Here is an 18,721-nt window from a genome sequence, read left to right on the forward strand (position 1 = left end):
AAACAATAAGGGAAGATCTATAACAGAACCATGCCCCATGCGGGACCTCTACGTTCTCTGACAGTTTTGGTTTGAAAGGTCTACATATGGCTTCAGTGCACAGAATTAAACCATCAGGGCATACATAACTGCTTGAAAGGGCTCACCTTCTCCAGCGGCGCCATGCGGAAACAGCGGCCAGTAATTGCCCCTCTAGGACACAGGGGAGTGAAATCGGCGTAGTGTGCTGCCTCCCGTTAACCGGCGCCGAAGCACTTCAGCAGTAATGAGCAGAGCTGTGTATCTACAGAGGCCTAACGGAGGACTCGCGGGACAGCTGATCTCCAGCGGTTCATTATGTTTTCTTGTAGGAGGGAATGGAATGGTGAAGGAGAACCGTGGACAAATGCCAAACGTGTCGACGTCAGAGGAGAGGACCTTCATAATGCTGCAGATCAAATGCATGTAATGAGGGGACACACTCAAATTTTCTGATTCATGTGAAAAAACCAGGATGCGTTTGGTGGTGGGTGGTGAGAAAAAAAATCTCACGTCTTCACACATTCATTCTCCCTCTTGAGGAATATGCTGTGCTGTTTTCAGCCGAATCTGTGTGGACAGTGTCTGTGTACATTATCGTGTTTTGTCCATACAAACATTTGGTTTAAAGGGAAAAGCTTGCACAGTCAGAGGGCATGACAGATACAAGACGCTTGTGATGCTTTCTCAAAGCACTCAAAGTGCCTAAACGGTTGTTTTATCCGTGCTATTACTGTAGTTCCTTTTTAGGTCTGTCATCTCAGTCCCCCTAAAACTATGATCACCTACATATCTGAACAATCAGACCAGTGCTGCTTCCTCCACAAAGTTGATCATTTTCATCGACATCATGTGTCTAAGGTTTGTCATTTTAAACATTCAAGTGATTTCAAGCCATTCAAGCGCAAGATGCTGTGAAAGAGAGCTCAATGCGGTACTCACACGATGACAGATCGTTTTTGTATGTGGGCACACCTGAAGTATGCATTACTATTTTGATGATAAAGCACAATAAAAAGTCGTGACGGTTAGTGTTAGTGTTTCATATTATAATCATCATTAAAAGCATATTTAATTTAATTTAAAGAAAAATGCATGGTAAATACTGCTCAGCATCAGGCGCAACATGGAGCATAGGTTTGGTTTCGTGTGAAAACATGATGGAAGGCAGAGTGCTGAGAGAAATTATATGAATGAATGATTGTATGAATTCTCTGAATGCATAAGGAGGAACCGGCTGTCTTCAGAAAAGTTTCCCAGGCGTTTGCTTTTCATCTTCCCCCCGTGTAATGCCAGATAAAATAGCGTTTAAAAGCGCAGCTCTGCTCTGTTTACAGTGGTTGCTTAAGCGCCACCTGCTGTCAGACAGTGGAATTACATTTTCATTCAACTTGTATGCCATTTTTGTTCAGACAAATACAAAAAAATTTAACTAAATCAAGCTAATGTGCATTCTAAAAATCTCAACACTTCAAATAATATGGTAGCCTGTGTAGAATTGTTAATGGAGCAGATACAATGCCTATCATTTATAATTTTGACTCTTCCTTTTCTTATAAAATGATTTAAAGGCTGAAATGTGAGGTTTATTGCTTTATAAAACTTTTTTTTTTTTTAGTTTGTTTAAAATCTGGCCATCATGTTTAATGTTATTATTGTAACGTGCATAGTGCTGCTAATGTTATTTGTTGGTTTTTGATATAAAACTTAGTGAAATGATTTGTGTGTGTGTATGAGTACTTTTTGAACATTTGCAGCACATTTTAGCAATACCATGATAATATTGATAACCGTGATCATTTTGGTAATCGTGAAATGAAGTTTTCATACCATTTCGTCTCTAACGCCCACACAAAAAGCCGGCTCTCAGACAGCATGCGAGTACTGGATTGAGTTCTCTTTAGCGTGTTCTTGAGCAAATACACACAACATTATATAAAAATGCCTGCCTTGATGAGTATCCATGAAAAGTATCCACAGTTGGTTATGGCTGAATGTAAACAGTTATGAAAATATTGGCAATATAACGGACCCGTCTATTAGGTCTTAAAGTGACAGCAGCCTTCTGTGTCCTATGTTGATAACGTTAATCAAACAACAAAAGAAAAAGAGAAAACCACTCACTGCTCAAATAATCCAGAAAAATCCTCCCTGTTGAGCCCAGAGTCAATATTTTTGTTTTTAGCTAGTTAACAGTAATACTTGTTAATTATAATGATAGGATGACAATTTTTCGTTATTCAAACAGTAGGCTACACATGTACCAATTTGAACTGTACTGCAGAAAGACTGGTATCATTATATCATTTGTAAAAGTTTTGCATTGACTTGTACCATTTTTAAGTAACGTTAGGCTACTTTTAGCTTATAATACGGAGCTGGTGATTTAGCTGGACGTTTCTTGCTACACTTTCTCACTGAGGACTAAAAGCCCCTGAGGATGAAATCCTAGAAGTGCCCTGCTGTGGAGGATGTTAGGGTGAGTTTCATCCAGAAGACTTGATCTTATCCTTCAGTTGCTGACTGGATTGTGATAAACGAGTGTCGAATACTGAAATGGAGGCAGATCTGGGTCGAATTTACAAACACATTGATCCAGGAGAAACAGATGAAATATTCAAGTGCTATCATTGTGTTGTGAGTGAGGCGTGAGAGACACCAGCATCCCACATCAGAATCAATGACCAGGCATCTGAACGGTTTTTCCGTCGGCTCGTCCTGTCCGTAGCTTTCATTCAGGGAGAATGAAATATAATCCAATCGGCAGCTCCTCTGAATACATTGCAAACAGCATGCTCCCCCATATGAGACTGACCCGAGAGACTTTCATGCGGAATGATATTGCTCGACAGAAGTAAGCTGATTATTATTCAATACTTGTCCAGTAAGAAGGTTAATACAGGTGACCGCAGACGTGCTCCAGTGAGGGGGAATACGCTGTGCTCGTTCAGTTTAGTTTGCGGATCATAGGTGTTATTTACAGCTGGAACGGGAGGAGCATGATTGGGTCACCAGCACTTTATGAAACTGCTCGTGACAAAGAGAAGCATCTCCAGCCGTCCAGTGGGAATTTATGTTTTATGTATTCATTCGATGTATAATCATTTAACTGATACTTACAAATGAAACAAAAACAGGAACAAGTAAAGTATAAACAATTCAAACTGAATGAATACATATGAAAAGTTTTAGGCACTTTTTTTCAGCCTTCTGTCTGATGAATAAAAAATAAAAAATGAACTCCTAGTAAGTATGCCTACTGTAGGTATGCATACAAATTGTATAAAACGTACAGAACACAACATTTTAAGTATATAAATACGTCTCTTATATTTCAAACTGAATGAATACATAATAAGAAACAGTGCTTTGCAAAATGAAGGGAATAGTTGGCCCAAAATAATCTCTCTCTCTAAATGTCTCTCCAGACCTGTGAAACACAGACGATTTATACCCGTCCAACTCCAAAAACAGTCCATATTCATGTGTGTTATCCCAAGCCTTCTGAATTCATTGAATTGCTGTGAAATTCAATGCTATGTGAAAAAGAGACCATGAGTTCAATTGTGTTCACTCAAAATCCTATCCTCCTCTATTGGAATATGGCCTGCATGTGAGAATGGAGGGACAGAAACCTCTCAGGTTTTATTAAAAAAAAAATAATTGTTTTGAAGATTAAGCAAAGTCTTAGGTTTGAAATGACACGAGGATGAGTAGATGATGACAGAATTTTAATTTCTGGGTGAACTGACCTTGCAGTATGATTGTGATAGTTGTTCCCGAGTCTCTGTGTGTCCGCTGTTCTTCAGAAAAATCCTCCAGCTCCTGCACATGCTTTGCGTTTCAAACATCTTCTGCATCTTCTTTTTTATAGTACTGGCCTTCAGAAACTGCATGAGATTAGACATGTGCCGGTATTCGGTAAAATGAAATATCACGATAATGAACACAAGATTATTATTAGTTTTGGCCAGCAGGCATTTAAGCGTGCGAGCCGTCCTCGAATGTCCCACAGCCATCAGAGCTCATGAACTGACACATCAAGTTTCAGATATCAAAACATTTTTCTTTTTATTTGCTGAAATAGTCTGTGTGAAATTTAGTAAAGATCGAACAAACTGTCTAGGAGTTTGTTTGACATGACTCTAAATGGAGGACATATCATTAGATTTTGTAGAACCCAAGGGATGTGATATTTATAGGGTAAAGCGATGATAGTTATGGTATAGTTTATTATATATTTTGACCACTAGGTAAACATCATAGTGCATCTGTGCATGCTGCCGAAGACACAAATCCAGTTTTGTAACGATACGTGAATGCATTTATAATATAAGACATCTTACAGCAAAATTTAATTTGACAGACGTCCAGCATGTCTGACCTGATCTATATCATTGTATTTCATCTTGTAACTGCTAGATCAGTGGTCGTCAACCCGTGGATCGCGATCGACTGGTAGATCTTTATCACGAGTACAAAAAATACATTACATTTCTTCAGTCTTTGCACTTATTTCTCTGATATTTTCGGGAGCTACTGTGACAGTGATAAAGAGAACTGACTGTTTTCAGAAACGTTTCAATAGCAATGGCGTTTTCTCCTCTGACCTCCTGAAATAACACTAAATATGAAACTAAAAGTGCCAGTAGGTGGCAGCAAGTCACTGTCTGAATGAGTGAGTCACTGAATCATTCATTCAACAGAATCATTCACATGGCTGATTCATTCAGAAATAAAGCAAGTGACTCTCTTTATAATATTACGCTCACTGAATCATTGACTCGCTTGATTAGTTAAAAAAATCGAATAACCACTGTGTGTTGATCAGAGACGCTCAACAGTTCTGCTGTGACTTTGATTGGAACTATTTTCATTTGTGAAATTGAGCAATATTGTGTCTAAAATGTACATCTTGTTTATTGAACTGTTGTATTAAATCAGTATCACATTTGCAGTTGTGCAGATATTGGGGAGAAACAGCATTCCTGCTCATGTGATATTGCTAAACTAAAAAAAAAAGTGTGATTTTTTTGTCCTCATATCTTGAGTTGTAGGCTCATGTATCTGCATTCTAATAGCTTCATCACACAGTCAGTCGTCCTGCATCATGATCACCAGACGCTGCGTCAGTGGCGCTGTAACTGCCTTAATCATTTTAACACATTATCTCTCCATAATTAACCACACTAAATAAACATGTTAAATCAACAGCTCTAGTTTAAATGCATACAGTGGGTATATTAAAGAATCACCCCTCTTTAAAATAATAAAATTTTGTTGGTTTGCAGCCTGAAATGAAGACAGAAGACAGAAATGAAGTTTTTGTTTTATCCAGCTGTATTTACTCAGTGCAACTTATAACATCCAAAGAAAGATAAAACGCCAGCATGTCAGAAATGTCATTTCCTCCGGCTCTTTCATCAGTTTGGAGAGACGTCCTGATGCAGGGAGGCTCTGTGTTTTACCAAACACCTTCCACTTCTTAATAACAGACTAGGCATTGATGAAGCCTTTGAAATGTTTTTGTCTCCGTCTCCTGACTTGTGTCTGTCCACAGCTTTATCCCAGAGATCTTTTGACAGTGCCTTGCCATCCATAGCTGATTGTTTGCTTCAGTTGCACTACCAAGGACTGAAATGCTCCAGGAAAGCTCTTTTCATGCTGAGCTGATCAAAATGAGCACAGCTGATCACAGGTAAAAGTCAGATGGCTTTGTGTGTCATTGAGAAGCTGACACCTGAATGATGAGCTGCACCTGATTGAGTTTACAAGTAATTTTTAGGAGGGGCGATCCTTTTTCCAACTCGGTGATTCTGTCATGTTGGTGTTTTATCTTTCATTGGCCCCCAGTTTCACAGACAAGGCTTAAGCCTAGTCCCAGACTAAAGTGTAAATCTGAGCTGTTTCAACTGAAAGAAGCTTGCACTGACTGATCTTTAAATATATCAGTGCCTTTGTTTTGTCTCAAGATGCACACCAGTAATGTTTTTTCTAAGGCATGTTAAAAAATTACTTGAACAATGGCCTAATCCTGGCTTAGTCTAAGCCCTGTCTGTGAAACCGGACCTGGATGTTATAAGTTGCACTGAGTAAATACAGCTGGATAAAACAAAAATTCTGTCCGTCTTCATTTCAGCCTGCAAAGAAACAAAATGTGATTATTTTCTATACTCACTGTACGTGTACAGCTTGTTTTTTTTTTGTTAAGGTTCTTTTTTTTGTATAAGTCTTCTGTACAAAATGTGTGTTATATGAGCTGCAGGGACAGGATTTTATCCCACTAAATAACTGATATCTGTCTTTCTATTGGGCTCTCCTGATGTTGAAGTTTACACGTGTCCTAAAAAAACAAAGCAATAGCAGCTGCAGCGCTAGACATTTTGTCTGTCGCTCGGTCTCTACTTTTGGAGAAAATCGCTGGGCTCCTGCTTAGGACACTGTTATCTGTAGAGCAGCAGATTTGTTTGAGAAGTGTTTCTCAGCAGCAGTGCAGATTATCTGCTGGATCTGGCGCTGTTGGAGGTCTCGTTGTTGGATGGGCTTGAGGACCTCACTGTTTTAATCTCTCAGTGTGAATGTAAGTGATAATAGATTATGACCGCAGAGCTCATCCCTCAGTGACCACGGCTCAAGCCCTAACGGATCCCTTCAGTCCAATCTAAAGTGATGAATCGAGAGCTTTTCCGCTGGAAGAAGCCCAGAGCATTACACTTTATTAGTGACGTTTCGGTTGCTGCCTCGACAGATCATTTTATGGTCAGTTCTCGGACCAGCCATCATTGGCTTCTCTGACTCAGAGATGAAGCTGATCCTCTGGAAAATTTCATCAGGGGGATGTTGAACTGATCCGTTCGGTATTAAAGCTCTGTGCCGCTCCCTTCTGAGAGAAATTGCCAATTGATTCTGCTTTCAGAGGAGGAGCATTTAGTGTGACGTCCAGAGAGACTGAAGTGGATTAGTATCTTTTCTGACCTCTGTGTCCAAAAAGGCTGTCTGCTGTGAAAGCATCTCTCCCTCTGTGTTGTGTGGATATAAATCGGCCAGGTTTTCAGTATTCATGCGCTGATAATGCATTTACAATGCAGATTTTTCAGATCCTCACAGGATTTCTGAGAGCAGTATGTCGGCCATCTGGAGATCATGATCCTGCTTCTAGAGGAAAAAAACATCTTTCTCCTTTGACAGTCATTCAAAACTGTCCATGTATCATGTTTTTCCCAATCAGTATGTCATTTTATTTTCTTCAAGTACATGATTTAGTCTCTAATTCTTGTTTTTCTCCTTTAGATGAATGGAAATGCTAACGGATAGAGGTCTCCAGGTCTCATATCATACTGCAAACTGTTATTTCATAAGTAAGTAGTGTTGAGGATGCGTTCCCTTTAAGATCGGAGTCGGGTGAAAATGATGGTGTAGCTCAACAAACAGAAATGATCTATTATTAGAGCAAAAGCGAGGCCACTGAGATGATTTTCACCACTTAGCAACAGCTCTGCGTCTCCCTCTGCTCACATGATAATGGAGCACATATTCACGAGTCTATTCATAGTTCATTAACACTCTTCAGCTTGCGCACAGGCCTCTCTGTTTGCTCTGCCTACGCCTTTGCACCATCCTGTAGGTGGAAGCACAAGCTGAATGTAAGCTGCTCTTTGGCTCACTTGAATTTCTTTCTCTGCTCTTGATCCTGTGCTCATCTGGGTCATGACAGGCCTTATTATGTTACATTAACATCCTTATTTCCCTACGTTCACTTATTTTGTTGAAGTAAGCAAAAAAAACACAAAAAAAACACATATATGCACAAATGCGCAAAAAGCAAAAAAAAAATTCTGCTTTCATTCGGACTCTCTGTCTGAAACACTCAGTTTTAGTGCTGCCGCTCTTGTAAAGTTCCCATGTAATGCATGTAATTATTTTTGTGGTCTGCTAGAATACAGGATTTGAAGTTCAAAAAGCACCCTCTGCCTGAAACACTCTGTTTTAACTCCTGTCTCTTTGAAGCTCCGCCTTTACAAAACTCCCAATCTGCTCTAATTGGTCCAGTAGCTGGCCCAGTCTGTTGTGATTGGGCAACCGCTTAGTGCTTGTGTTGACAATGTAACGCCTTTACCATAATCTGGTTTCAGCTCCAGAGGCTTCATGAGCAGCTGTAAACAGCATTATTTCTATGGTAATTATGGCATCCGAATTGGAAGTCCATACATTGTTTTTTCACCCTAAATTTCTTTCTCTGCTCTTGATCCTGTGCTCATCTGGGTCATGACAGGCCTTATTATGTTACATTAACATCCTTAAAGTTCCCATGTAATGCTAATTTTCATCATTTTATTTTTGTGGTCTGCTAGAATACAGGATTTGAAGTTCAAAAAGCACCCTCTGCCTGAAACACTCTGTTTTAACTCCTGTCTCTTTGAAGCTCCGCCTTTACAAAACTCCCAATCTGCTCTAATTGGTCCAGTAGCTGGCCCAGTCTGTTGTGATTGGTCAACCGCTTAGTGCTTGTGTTGACAATGTAACGCCTTTACCATAATCTGGTTTCAGAACTCTCGGCTGATTAACCATGCCATGCTTCTTCTTTCGTCTTCTTTTCTTAGTGCACATCGCCAGCTACTGGGCAGGTATACAATCATCTCTTAATCTTTAATCATTTCCTAAATTATCGTGAACAAGAATTATCTTACATACCCTGAAAGTGACCTCTGTTTGAGGATCCGAAAGTTGAGGTTATCAGTTTATTTATCCATATACTTACCCGGGTAAATAACCTGCTTCCTGGAATAAGAAATGACCCGGTTAGAAATGAATCTTCAGACATATCTGCATGAACTGAGAGGCAGGAACGCTGCTCCAGAGTTTACACTGCTGAGTTCTAGTGTTTCTTTTGCCAACAAATTGTTCTCGTTAACTTTTACAGTTTCACAGTGAATCCTTAAGTCAGTGTCTTTGGAGTGACTGCTATGAAACTGACAATAGGGCAAGAACAAGTCTCTGTGAAAAAGACTGATAATAACAATAAGGTCTGAGGTTAAGAACAGGCTACAAGTTACTTTTGATGTTAATTATTTTTCTCTATTTGACATTGTTAACTTAAATTAGTCAAGGAGACCTTGTCTTCCATCAGGTAGCATCATAGAGTCGGCGGGTCTGTGTCTGTTGCGATAATGGGTGGCAGACTGTCGGAGTCATGAATATTAATCACCTTGTCTTTGTTCACTCAAAGTCATTTGCTGAAATCAAACGGGCTGATGGGATTTACTGCTTAGTCCCGCCCACTGCGAGAGCAACCAGCTGACAGGTGCTTCTGCTTGGTCTTAAAGCCTTCGCTTTATGAGAGTCACATTACAAAGCAGCAATTTAGGTAACGATATTATTACATGGCTCTGTGGAATACTTGATTCTGATTGGTCAGTCGTGACATTCTGAGGTCTGTTATCCCTCGCTAACCACCGGTAAAAGCTGATAACACAGGCTCATCCGGGTAACTGAAGTCAGCACTATACGCTTGCTAGGAACTGTTTTTCTGTGTGGAAGCGTTGCGTTTGTTTAGCTAATAAAATAGTGTCTAACTCAAATCAATATTTTGTCCCTTACTTAATTTTTGAAATACCACCATTGCGACACCCTAGCTGAGACACTGTTTCTAATGTAATGACGTTACTGACATACTGCATGTCTGTGTGTGAGAGAGATCTGCAGGTCGTTACTGACATGCAGTCTATGAATTATTATTGGTATCATGATCAGTCAGTGAAGCTTTTGACTGTTTACTTTTGACTTTGTTCTGCAAATTCAGTTATTATGCAGTAAGTAATTGTGCTCCTGCAGTCACATGACATAATGATGCCTGGCGGGTTTTCACCAGCTCCGTGAGATCCTGGTGTGTTTTATAAAGCTGCTCACTGAAGAGTCCTAAAGCATTCAGACTTTCTGTTAGCCAGACATTAAAGGTGCTGTATTTCAGACATTCTGCTGGTGGTAACATGCTAATGAAGAGATTGCGTTTAGAGGAGCTTATCCTACACTCTCTGAGCATATAAACTCACTTATCATGTTAGTCAAGGTTTGTTACAGCTGATTTCACTGAAAGTGAAGAATGTGTGTGTGTGTGTGTGTGTGTGTGTGTGACCTGGAAAAGAGAGAGAGAAGTGTTCAATATTTTCTCTTTACACACCTGATTGTCACCTGGCAAACAAAAGGCCAGTTACTGCTAACAGATGACAGTCCCATCAGGATTTCACGGGCATTTTCATGATTTTTGTTGCCCATTATGGCTGAATTGACTTTGTGTGCTGTTTTGCAGTCAATACAGTAGTAAATATATTAAATACTACCCTGTCCATTGCTGAAATCTTCTGATACTCAGTAAGGCCAGTCCAGCTATGTTAGTTTTATTCAATGCAATTCACTACAGTACAGCAGCAGGGCAGTTGAACATCTATTGATCAATTTATTTGGGTTCAGAATTATGGATTTTGATTTGTTGATGTTTTTTTGTGAGCAAAAATTGTGGAAATGAGACAAAAGCATAAGCTGCTGCAAATAAAGTGCCGTTTGGATGAATTTGCATAAATTCTGGAGAGACTGAGAGAGATCAGTGCCTATTATGGTAAAATAAAAGTGTGATGCTGCAGTTGTTAGATGGAAAAGAGGTTTTATGATTCGACCCTCCGAGGACACCAGAAGATTTCACAGTGTCACGCTCCCGACTGCTGGGGTCCATTTATAAACGTCCCCTCATTCCCCTCATGTCCCTGAGGCATCGTCGTCTTAAATTCAGGTCGACGTGAAAGCACTCCGAAGGCTAATGTGTCAAATGAGGCTTTTATTGTCTAAGGCCTGATTCCCTGCTGATGTGAGGGATCACTCCTCCAGATTCCCATCTGCAGAGACGGTCTTGTGTTTCACAACATTTTCATGCCAGGTCATTTTTGCCACAAATAAAATCAAAAGTCAGAAAGTCAGACTGTTTGTAACGTTCTGCAAGTGGAAGCTCATTTAAATTATGTTATGAAATATGATACATTCTGAACACATATTCTGAAATTAAAGAGTTATGACTTTCTCATACTATACTTACCGACAGTACGACTATCTAACCAGCTGTAAGCACCTTGTGAGGCCTTGGCTTTGACTCCACCATGATTTATTCTGCTGTGTGGGTGTGTTGGTCACAGCCCTGTGATGGAATCATGGTGTCTTTGCTTCCTTGAAGACTGTGGAGGAAAATCTCTTCTTTTTTTTAGTTTTAACAACAAACATACCTTGTAGTTGACATTGCCTTGAGGATGAAATCAGTTTCTTGCGTCTGTCATGGCCTCCATGAGCAGCCTCATGCTGCAGCACCAAAAGTAGAGCTCTGGCGCCGAGCCTATTTTTGAGAGCATCACATGCAACTCAGCAGAAAGCACTGAAAGCTGTGACTGTGTACTATTTAGGTTCTATGAAGCAGCATACAATACTGAAGTGAAGTACCCACACATTGTTTGAACAAAGACATCTGCATGTTCCACACCCAGTGACACAAACACAAACCTTTCAGTTAATTAAGATGATTTATAGCTGCACTTTGGCTTTGGGGAACTGTGTAGATTAATTATCATTTGGATGTAAATGTTACACTCCTCATATAAATTAGATTTCATGATCTACAGAGCTGCACTGTGTACATGCCCTCAACACAAGATGTGTGAAACAGGCCTTACTGTTACTTTCACAGCTCTGAGCTTATGTTTCTTGGCAGTGCAAGCATCCTGCACACTTGTAACACACATTATGAATACGTACTTAATCTACATGAGAGTGGTTACAAACTGTACAGCTGTATTAATTGAGTGACACTAGAAAGATATGGCACATACACAGGTTGTCTGTTGCTTCCTAACGTGTCAGTAACCTGATTCAAAAACACTGATTGAAATTATAAATGATTCTCCGCTCAAAGAATTTCAGTACTGATTATTCTTTATGTATTCTTGTCCTTCAGGTCCCTTTGTGTGAATCTACCATGGACCCTGTGCTCTGTCAGGTCCTGGTCCTGAGTATGGCTGTAATGATGGTCCATGCGTGCCCCAAGTACTGCGTGTGCCAGAACCTCTCGGAGTCACTGGGGACCCTGTGCCCGGCCAAAGGCCTGCTCTCCGTGCCACCTGATATCGATCGCAGCACTGTGGAGCTCCGGTTGGGGGGAAACTACATCCTTCGAATCACACAGCAGGACTTTGCCAACATGACAGACTTGGTGGACCTTACACTCTCCCGCAACACGATAAGCTACATACAGCCCTTTTCCTTTGGGGACCTGGAGACCCTCCGTTCTCTCCATATGGATAACAACCGTTTGGTGGAGTTGGGCCCTGATGACCTGCGAGGGCTGGTCAACCTGCAGCATCTCATCCTCAATAACAACCAACTGGGTCGTATCTCAGAGAAGGCGTTTGAAGACGTTGCGGCATCGCTTGAGGATTTGGACTTGTCCTACAACAACCTTCAGGCTCTGCCCTGGCATTCAGTCCGGCAGATGATCAACCTGCACCAGCTGAGTCTGGACCACAATTTGTTGGATTACATTCCCGAGGGGACCTTTGTGGATCTGGAGAGGCTGGCCCGCTTGGACCTGACGTCTAATCGGCTCCAGAAGCTTCCGCCAGATCCTATCTTTGCCCGAGCGCAGGATTCTCAGGTGATGACCACGACGTTTGCCCCTCAACTCTCTCTCAGCATAGGAGGAAACCCATTTCACTGCAACTGTGAATTGCTTTGGTTCCGGCGTCTGGAGCGAGACGATGACCTGGAGACTTGTGCCTCACCTCCTGGCCTGAAGGGCCGCTACTTCTGGAACGTTCGGGAGGTCGAGTTTCTGTGTGAGCAGCCACTGATTACTCAGCACACCCACCGCCTGCTGGTTCTGGAGGGGCAGACCGCCAGTCTACGGTGCGAAGCCATCGGAGATCCCACCCCAACCATACATTGGGTCACCCCTGACGATCGACTGCTCGGGAACTCCTCTCGCACTGTGGTGTACCGCAACGGGACCCTGGAGATCCTGATCACCACTTCCAAGGACTACGGGAGCTTCACTTGCATTGCAGCCAACCTGGCTGGTGAATCAACTGCTTCAGTGGAGCTGTCAATTATTCAGCTACCCCACATAAGCAATGGCACAAGCCAGGCATCGCAACCCAAGTCCCGCCTGTCAGACATTACCAGCAGCTCCAGGACCAGTAAAGGTGCTTCCAAGAGCCAGCCAGAGAAAGCAGTGTCTGTGTCTGAGGTGACCGCCGTGTCTGCCTTGGTCAGTTGGTCCGTCAGCAAGACCGCTCCCAAAGTGAAAATGTACCAACTACAATACAACTGCTCAGATGATGAAGTCCTCATCTACAGGTACGAAGCAGAGTGGCTTCTTTCACATTTTCAGGGCTATGACAGAATTACTGATTCCAGAGAAAGATATGTCACAATTTAGCAAACTGTGGGGATCCAAGCGTTTTTTGGTTTGATCAATGTAGGTAGTATTCTGGGTGGGTTTTTTGGTGGGGAGGTGGTTGGATCTTTCAGACTGTCAGTTGTATCAAGTGTTTTGTTACTTGTTAACAGCAAGCAGTACCCCTGACAGTTTATATATCATTTTTATATAAATGGTAGCTGTCTGCAGGGATTCGTCCTTCATCCTTCACTATGTCCACTACTATTACAGTATGTAGACAAACAACATACTGTCCTCTGAGAAGCTCCAGCTTCTCTTCTCTTCTCTTCTTGATTATTATCTGTCTTCACAAACTAAGGGGATTCTGAGACTCCATGGGTAGATAGTATGTCAATCCTCTGCTCTTTGATGAGCTAATAGTATATTATAGCATATGCTACAGTGCAGTATTTGAAAAGGAAAACAGACAGAAGGAAATAGTCAGTTAAGCCATTCACCCATTAATATTTGAAGAAACTGCTCATTGGCAGTAATTCGGTGTGGCATCTTTATCAGAGTTGTGCCGGTGTGAGAGATAAATTATTGACTCCTTTCTTCATAATGGTTCAATGAGCTGCTCTGGGAAATGTTTCGAACAGCATAATGAGTAAATAAACTCTCACCGTGGCAGAGAATACACTGTCATAACCAGCCGCAACGCGACAAGATTTCTAGGACAAGCAATATTTCTATCATCGCTCCAAGTAAAATGATGTGCGACACAACAAAATCACAGCCTGGCAGAATGGAGAGGCTGAGATATCTCTGTTTGCATGCTCTCTCACCCTCTGAAAAGCATGACACTAAGAGCACACACCTTGTGTTTTGATGATTTCTGTGATGCTTCTCCAGATGGTTTTCTTTGTGGAAGGATTTGTCAGCATTGGCCATTAGAATACATGAAGCATGGGATTTTGGTCCAGTGAGTTTTTGGTGTGGGCCAGGCTACTGGTGTGACGCTGCTTAAATAGAAAAGAGATAGCTTGTATGACTTGTTGTGCCTGCTTCAGACTGCTTTTCAGTGACCTCTCATCAACAAACATCTGCTCACCAATCTCATATTCAAAGCTCAAGCCTCTGCATGAGGATTTAGTACCTATAATCACAATTGGCTGATTCCTTGCATGTAAATATGAGACAGATGAAGGTCTGTTTTAGCACGTCTCGCTGTGATGTTAGGATGGCCTGTCAGTGTATCACTTCTATGTCACTGGCGTCATTACATACAACTGCAAAAATAACAATCGTTCAGTCAAATGGATAGTCCCTTATTTGGTTCCTGTGTCTGTGTACAGGCTCCATATAAATCACAATGCGTAATATATGCATTCATAATATTATAAATTAATTATGTTTAAACCGGCCCTAATAAACAGTGTTTGGCACTTGGTGATTTGAAGCATCAAGGTACTGTTGTCTCAGCCCACAGTGTTTCGCATATTTGGGTGTTTTGAAACTTCCTTAAAATACACTTCAAAACTCAGTATTTCCTTGCTGATTTCATTGCTAGCATTTTTTCTATCAATTCGCACACCTTTGCAAAATTTTATACAATTACAGCTTAACTGAAAATGATACACCTTTAAAATGTTTTTTTAAACTATGTTCAAGTACAGTTTTCCTCTAATGTAATTGTTCTCAAAACAATTAACACAGCTATCTAAACACAAACTTATCTTAATCAAACATAATCATAATCAAACATAAAACTTAATCAAATATGTGCATCTCATGACTGAGGCCGATACGATATGCATCTCGATGCATAGCCAACGATACGATACATTAAAGATACATATGAAGCAGCTACCTATGCGATCCGATTTCGATTCGATTCAACACTATGCGATTACATGCAATAGGATGCAATAGAGAAAATATGATCACTTTTAATGCCTCGAGGCCTGTTTCATAAAACAAGTTAACCAAATAAGCCTGGCTTATTTCAGTTAGTCTGACTCATTGTCAAATGATTTGGTTCCATAAAGGAAACTTAACATAGACCTAGATCAAGCTTAGTCACTGTGGCAACTTATGCTGGGAAACTAACCTGGCGTGCGTTTCCCGTACAACTCGCTGATTTACCACCATAGTAAGATGCATTGTTGTTGAAACGAACTAGCTAGTTACGACTGTTTCCCGAACATGGTCGCATCTCCGTCGTTTGAACCACATTAATTCAACAACATAGGGCCATTGTTAATGACGTCACACACATGTGGTGGAGGAATAACTTCTGCTATTTAACCAATTAGACATCTCTAAGATGCTATTGTATTGAACATGGCCTGATGACTCATTTGCTATTTTTTGTTCCCTGTCATTTTGCTTTATTTGATGTTTGATTCATCGCGGATTTATGTCATACTCCGGGGTTTCCTTAGGTATTTGTGCACATGCGCACTCATCAAAAACGTCGCTTTTAGAGAACGCGCTAACATACATAGATTAAAATGCATTTAGATTTAGATAGAATGGATTATATAGATTGCACTGCATGTTAGCTTGCTTATTGTGCCCAATAGCATATTTATTTAAGCCCATATCCCTTGCTAACAAGAAACTATGCTTCTAACCCCAGGTCGAGAGCTGTAGTTCCAACCACGCAAGTTTGCGTCACTGTTTGCGAATGTTCGAGAAACACCGAATCGTTGAACTATGTTGGTAACGACGGAACTTGCAACCATAGATGGCTAACGATGCTTTTGGGAAACGCACCCCTGGTCTAAAGCAGGCTAACTGTCAGGCTAAAGCTGGCTGCACACTAGACGATTTTCAAATCATAAAAGATTTTAAAACCATGGGAGACCACAGACATGAAGACAGTTCAACCGATTTTTAGCCTTATAATCCTCTGAATGCGCGCACTAGACGATTCGACCAGACCGCGAGACCACACACTTGATGATTGTAGGAGCGATTTCACAGTGACACGAGATCTCACGAACACTCGCAAGATCAAACATGACTAGAGAAGAAAAACAAATAGAGGACAATCGATGTTGTCAGCTGGCTCTCCCGGTGCGCGTTCTGTTGTACAGTGAAAGACAACGTATAGAAAAGAATATGGGTGATGTTCTCTGCTTTCATGGCATGTTTGTGGCTGCCAAGTTTCAGCTATAGAAGCACGCAACATCCGGTAGGTGACGCTTGCATGCTCTCATTGGCTATCGCGGATATCATGTCAGAGGAAAATATTCAAGAGTTGTAAATATTAAACATGTTTGATATTTACAATTTGAGTTCGGCGACACTCCGTCTCGATTGGGAGCAGTTAAATAATCGTAATGACATCACACAACAAAAAAATCGCTTGCGATCAGCCACGAATCGGATTCTAGCCATGCAGCCTTTCTCTCTGGTTGTATTACAGCTGTACCTTTTATAGTTTGCAGAACAGATAACAGAACATTAGAACATTACAATCTAAAATTGCTCTTTAAAGCATTAAAATAACTAAATTAAAAGTTAAAATCACTGAATTAAAAATGAAAATAATTAATAAAGAAAATGACTACATTTTAACTGCTATAAGAAACACACATTAATTCATTTGAGTTTAGTAATTAGTACTGTAGCCTACTAGAGTGACTTTCTAACATTTACAGATAAAAAATATACCTGTGGCATGTCAGTTATGCACTGAGGAAAACAACGTCTCAAATGCATTAAATAGCACAGATATATTCGCTGTTTGTCAAGGTGGATCGATTTGATCCATGATCGACTTTAAGAGCTGCTTAAAAATAAATGTGCACAAATTAGTGAGATTGTATGAATTTAATTTGTCATTAATGGAACCGCTTTAGCCCCGATTGATTTGTTAGGTTATTTCAAGTCAGGTTTTGGATTTTAACCTCAGTTTTTCCTCGGGTCTCCGTGGTGTTGTGATGCGTCATATTCACGCAGCAGCTGCGGTGACGAGAGAGCGTGCTTGAGAAACGGTTTAGAGAGGAGAAATCAATCTACATACACAATATTGGTCACAGATTATTGGTCACTTTCTAAACAATAAAAGTATACCGCATCCACTAGTAATTATATATAAATAAATCGGTTTTTACCAATGCAAATATGTTAGAAACGATGCATCACAATATATAAATGACAATTTGTAGCCGATGCACACTTTTTAAACCGATGCATCACATCGTTAACTTTTTATGCCGATGCACTGAGCGAATCAGGGAATCTAATCGTATATACAGTGGGTACGGAAAGTATTCAGACCCCCTTAAATTTTTCACTCTTTGTTATATTGCAGCCATTTGCTAAAATCATTCAAGTTCATTTTTTTCCTCATTAATGTACACACAGCACCCCATATTGACAGAAAAACACAGAATCTGCATATGTAAACATATTTATTATAAAATCTTATAATCTGCAGAATTTTTAAAATCAAATTTAAAACGTTTTGAGACCTTTTTTCAGACCTGCATAAATACAATTAATACCATATATACAGTTCCCATTTCTCTACCCACTTCACAGACGTTTACACTTACACCGCTTTCTTTACCACTCCCCCATTTTTATTTATTTATTTATTGGATATTCTTTTCCACTGTATAGTCAAAGCAATTGTGATAAACGTGTAAACAATTAGAAAAAGTGTGTTTCCTGTGTTGTGTGTGTTATTAAGCGAGCAGTTATTAGTTTGGGGCCAACCGAAAATATACAATGTGCATTTGATGATATGACAAATTACAGAGTTTTGCTTGTTGTGTTTGGACAAATGGTACATCAATGTTTGTGATTTGTGTACAACCATTTAAAGGAGCTATAATTGCTTTTTTGTCAGATAATTTAAAGTATTGGTTGGTTGTATCAACTATTGAGACGTTGAGATTATTATTTGCATGATTTGTAATTTGTATGAAATGAATGAAAACTTACAATCTGTTTAGGACAATTACAAAGTGTTCAGATCACTGTGTAAACTGTTTTAAGAACAGTGACCTGAGTTTGGAGAAATGTGTCAAATCAATTGAGAAAAACTGTAATATTTACCTTGATATGTCTTTGTTTTCTTCACAAATCATGTCTCCTATTTCAACATACACTGTTGAGTAATTGGTTAAAAAGTACACTAACATTTGTTAAAACTTCAAGAGGAAATGACGGAAATTATGACACACCTCATTTTTGACGAGTCCTAATTTGTGTAAAAAAAAAGTACATAAATAAAATGTACAGTGGGTACAGAAAGTATTCAGACCCCCTTAAATTTTT

The 18,721-nt window shown here is 40.2% G+C and overlaps 1 protein-coding gene across 2 annotated transcripts in view; it reads left to right on the forward strand.

Moving 5' to 3' along the window:
• Nucleotides 1-7,310: 7,310 nt before the first annotated feature.
• LOC107558970 (leucine-rich repeat and fibronectin type-III domain-containing protein 2-like) overlaps nt 7,311-18,721 on the forward strand; it is an 18,247-nt gene continuing 6,836 nt past the window's right edge. The window contains exons 1-2 of one of the 2 annotated variants that reach the window (XM_016242684.1): nt 7,311-7,376; nt 12,008-13,404. In XM_016242684.1, the coding sequence (XP_016098170.1) occupies nt 12,029-13,404 (1,376 nt within the window). In that variant the 5' untranslated portion in view covers nt 7,311-7,376; nt 12,008-12,028. Of the gene's footprint in view, nt 7,377-8,571; nt 8,643-12,007; nt 13,405-18,721 lie in introns of those variants that run through there. The other variant, XM_016242683.1, reaches the window with a different exon arrangement.

Source organism: Sinocyclocheilus grahami, unplaced genomic scaffold, assembly GCF_001515645.1.
Source record: "Sinocyclocheilus grahami isolate Dianchi unplaced genomic scaffold, SAMN03320097.WGS_v1.1 scaffold668.1, whole genome shotgun sequence".
Taxonomy (NCBI): domain Eukaryota; kingdom Metazoa; phylum Chordata; class Actinopteri; order Cypriniformes; family Cyprinidae; genus Sinocyclocheilus; species Sinocyclocheilus grahami.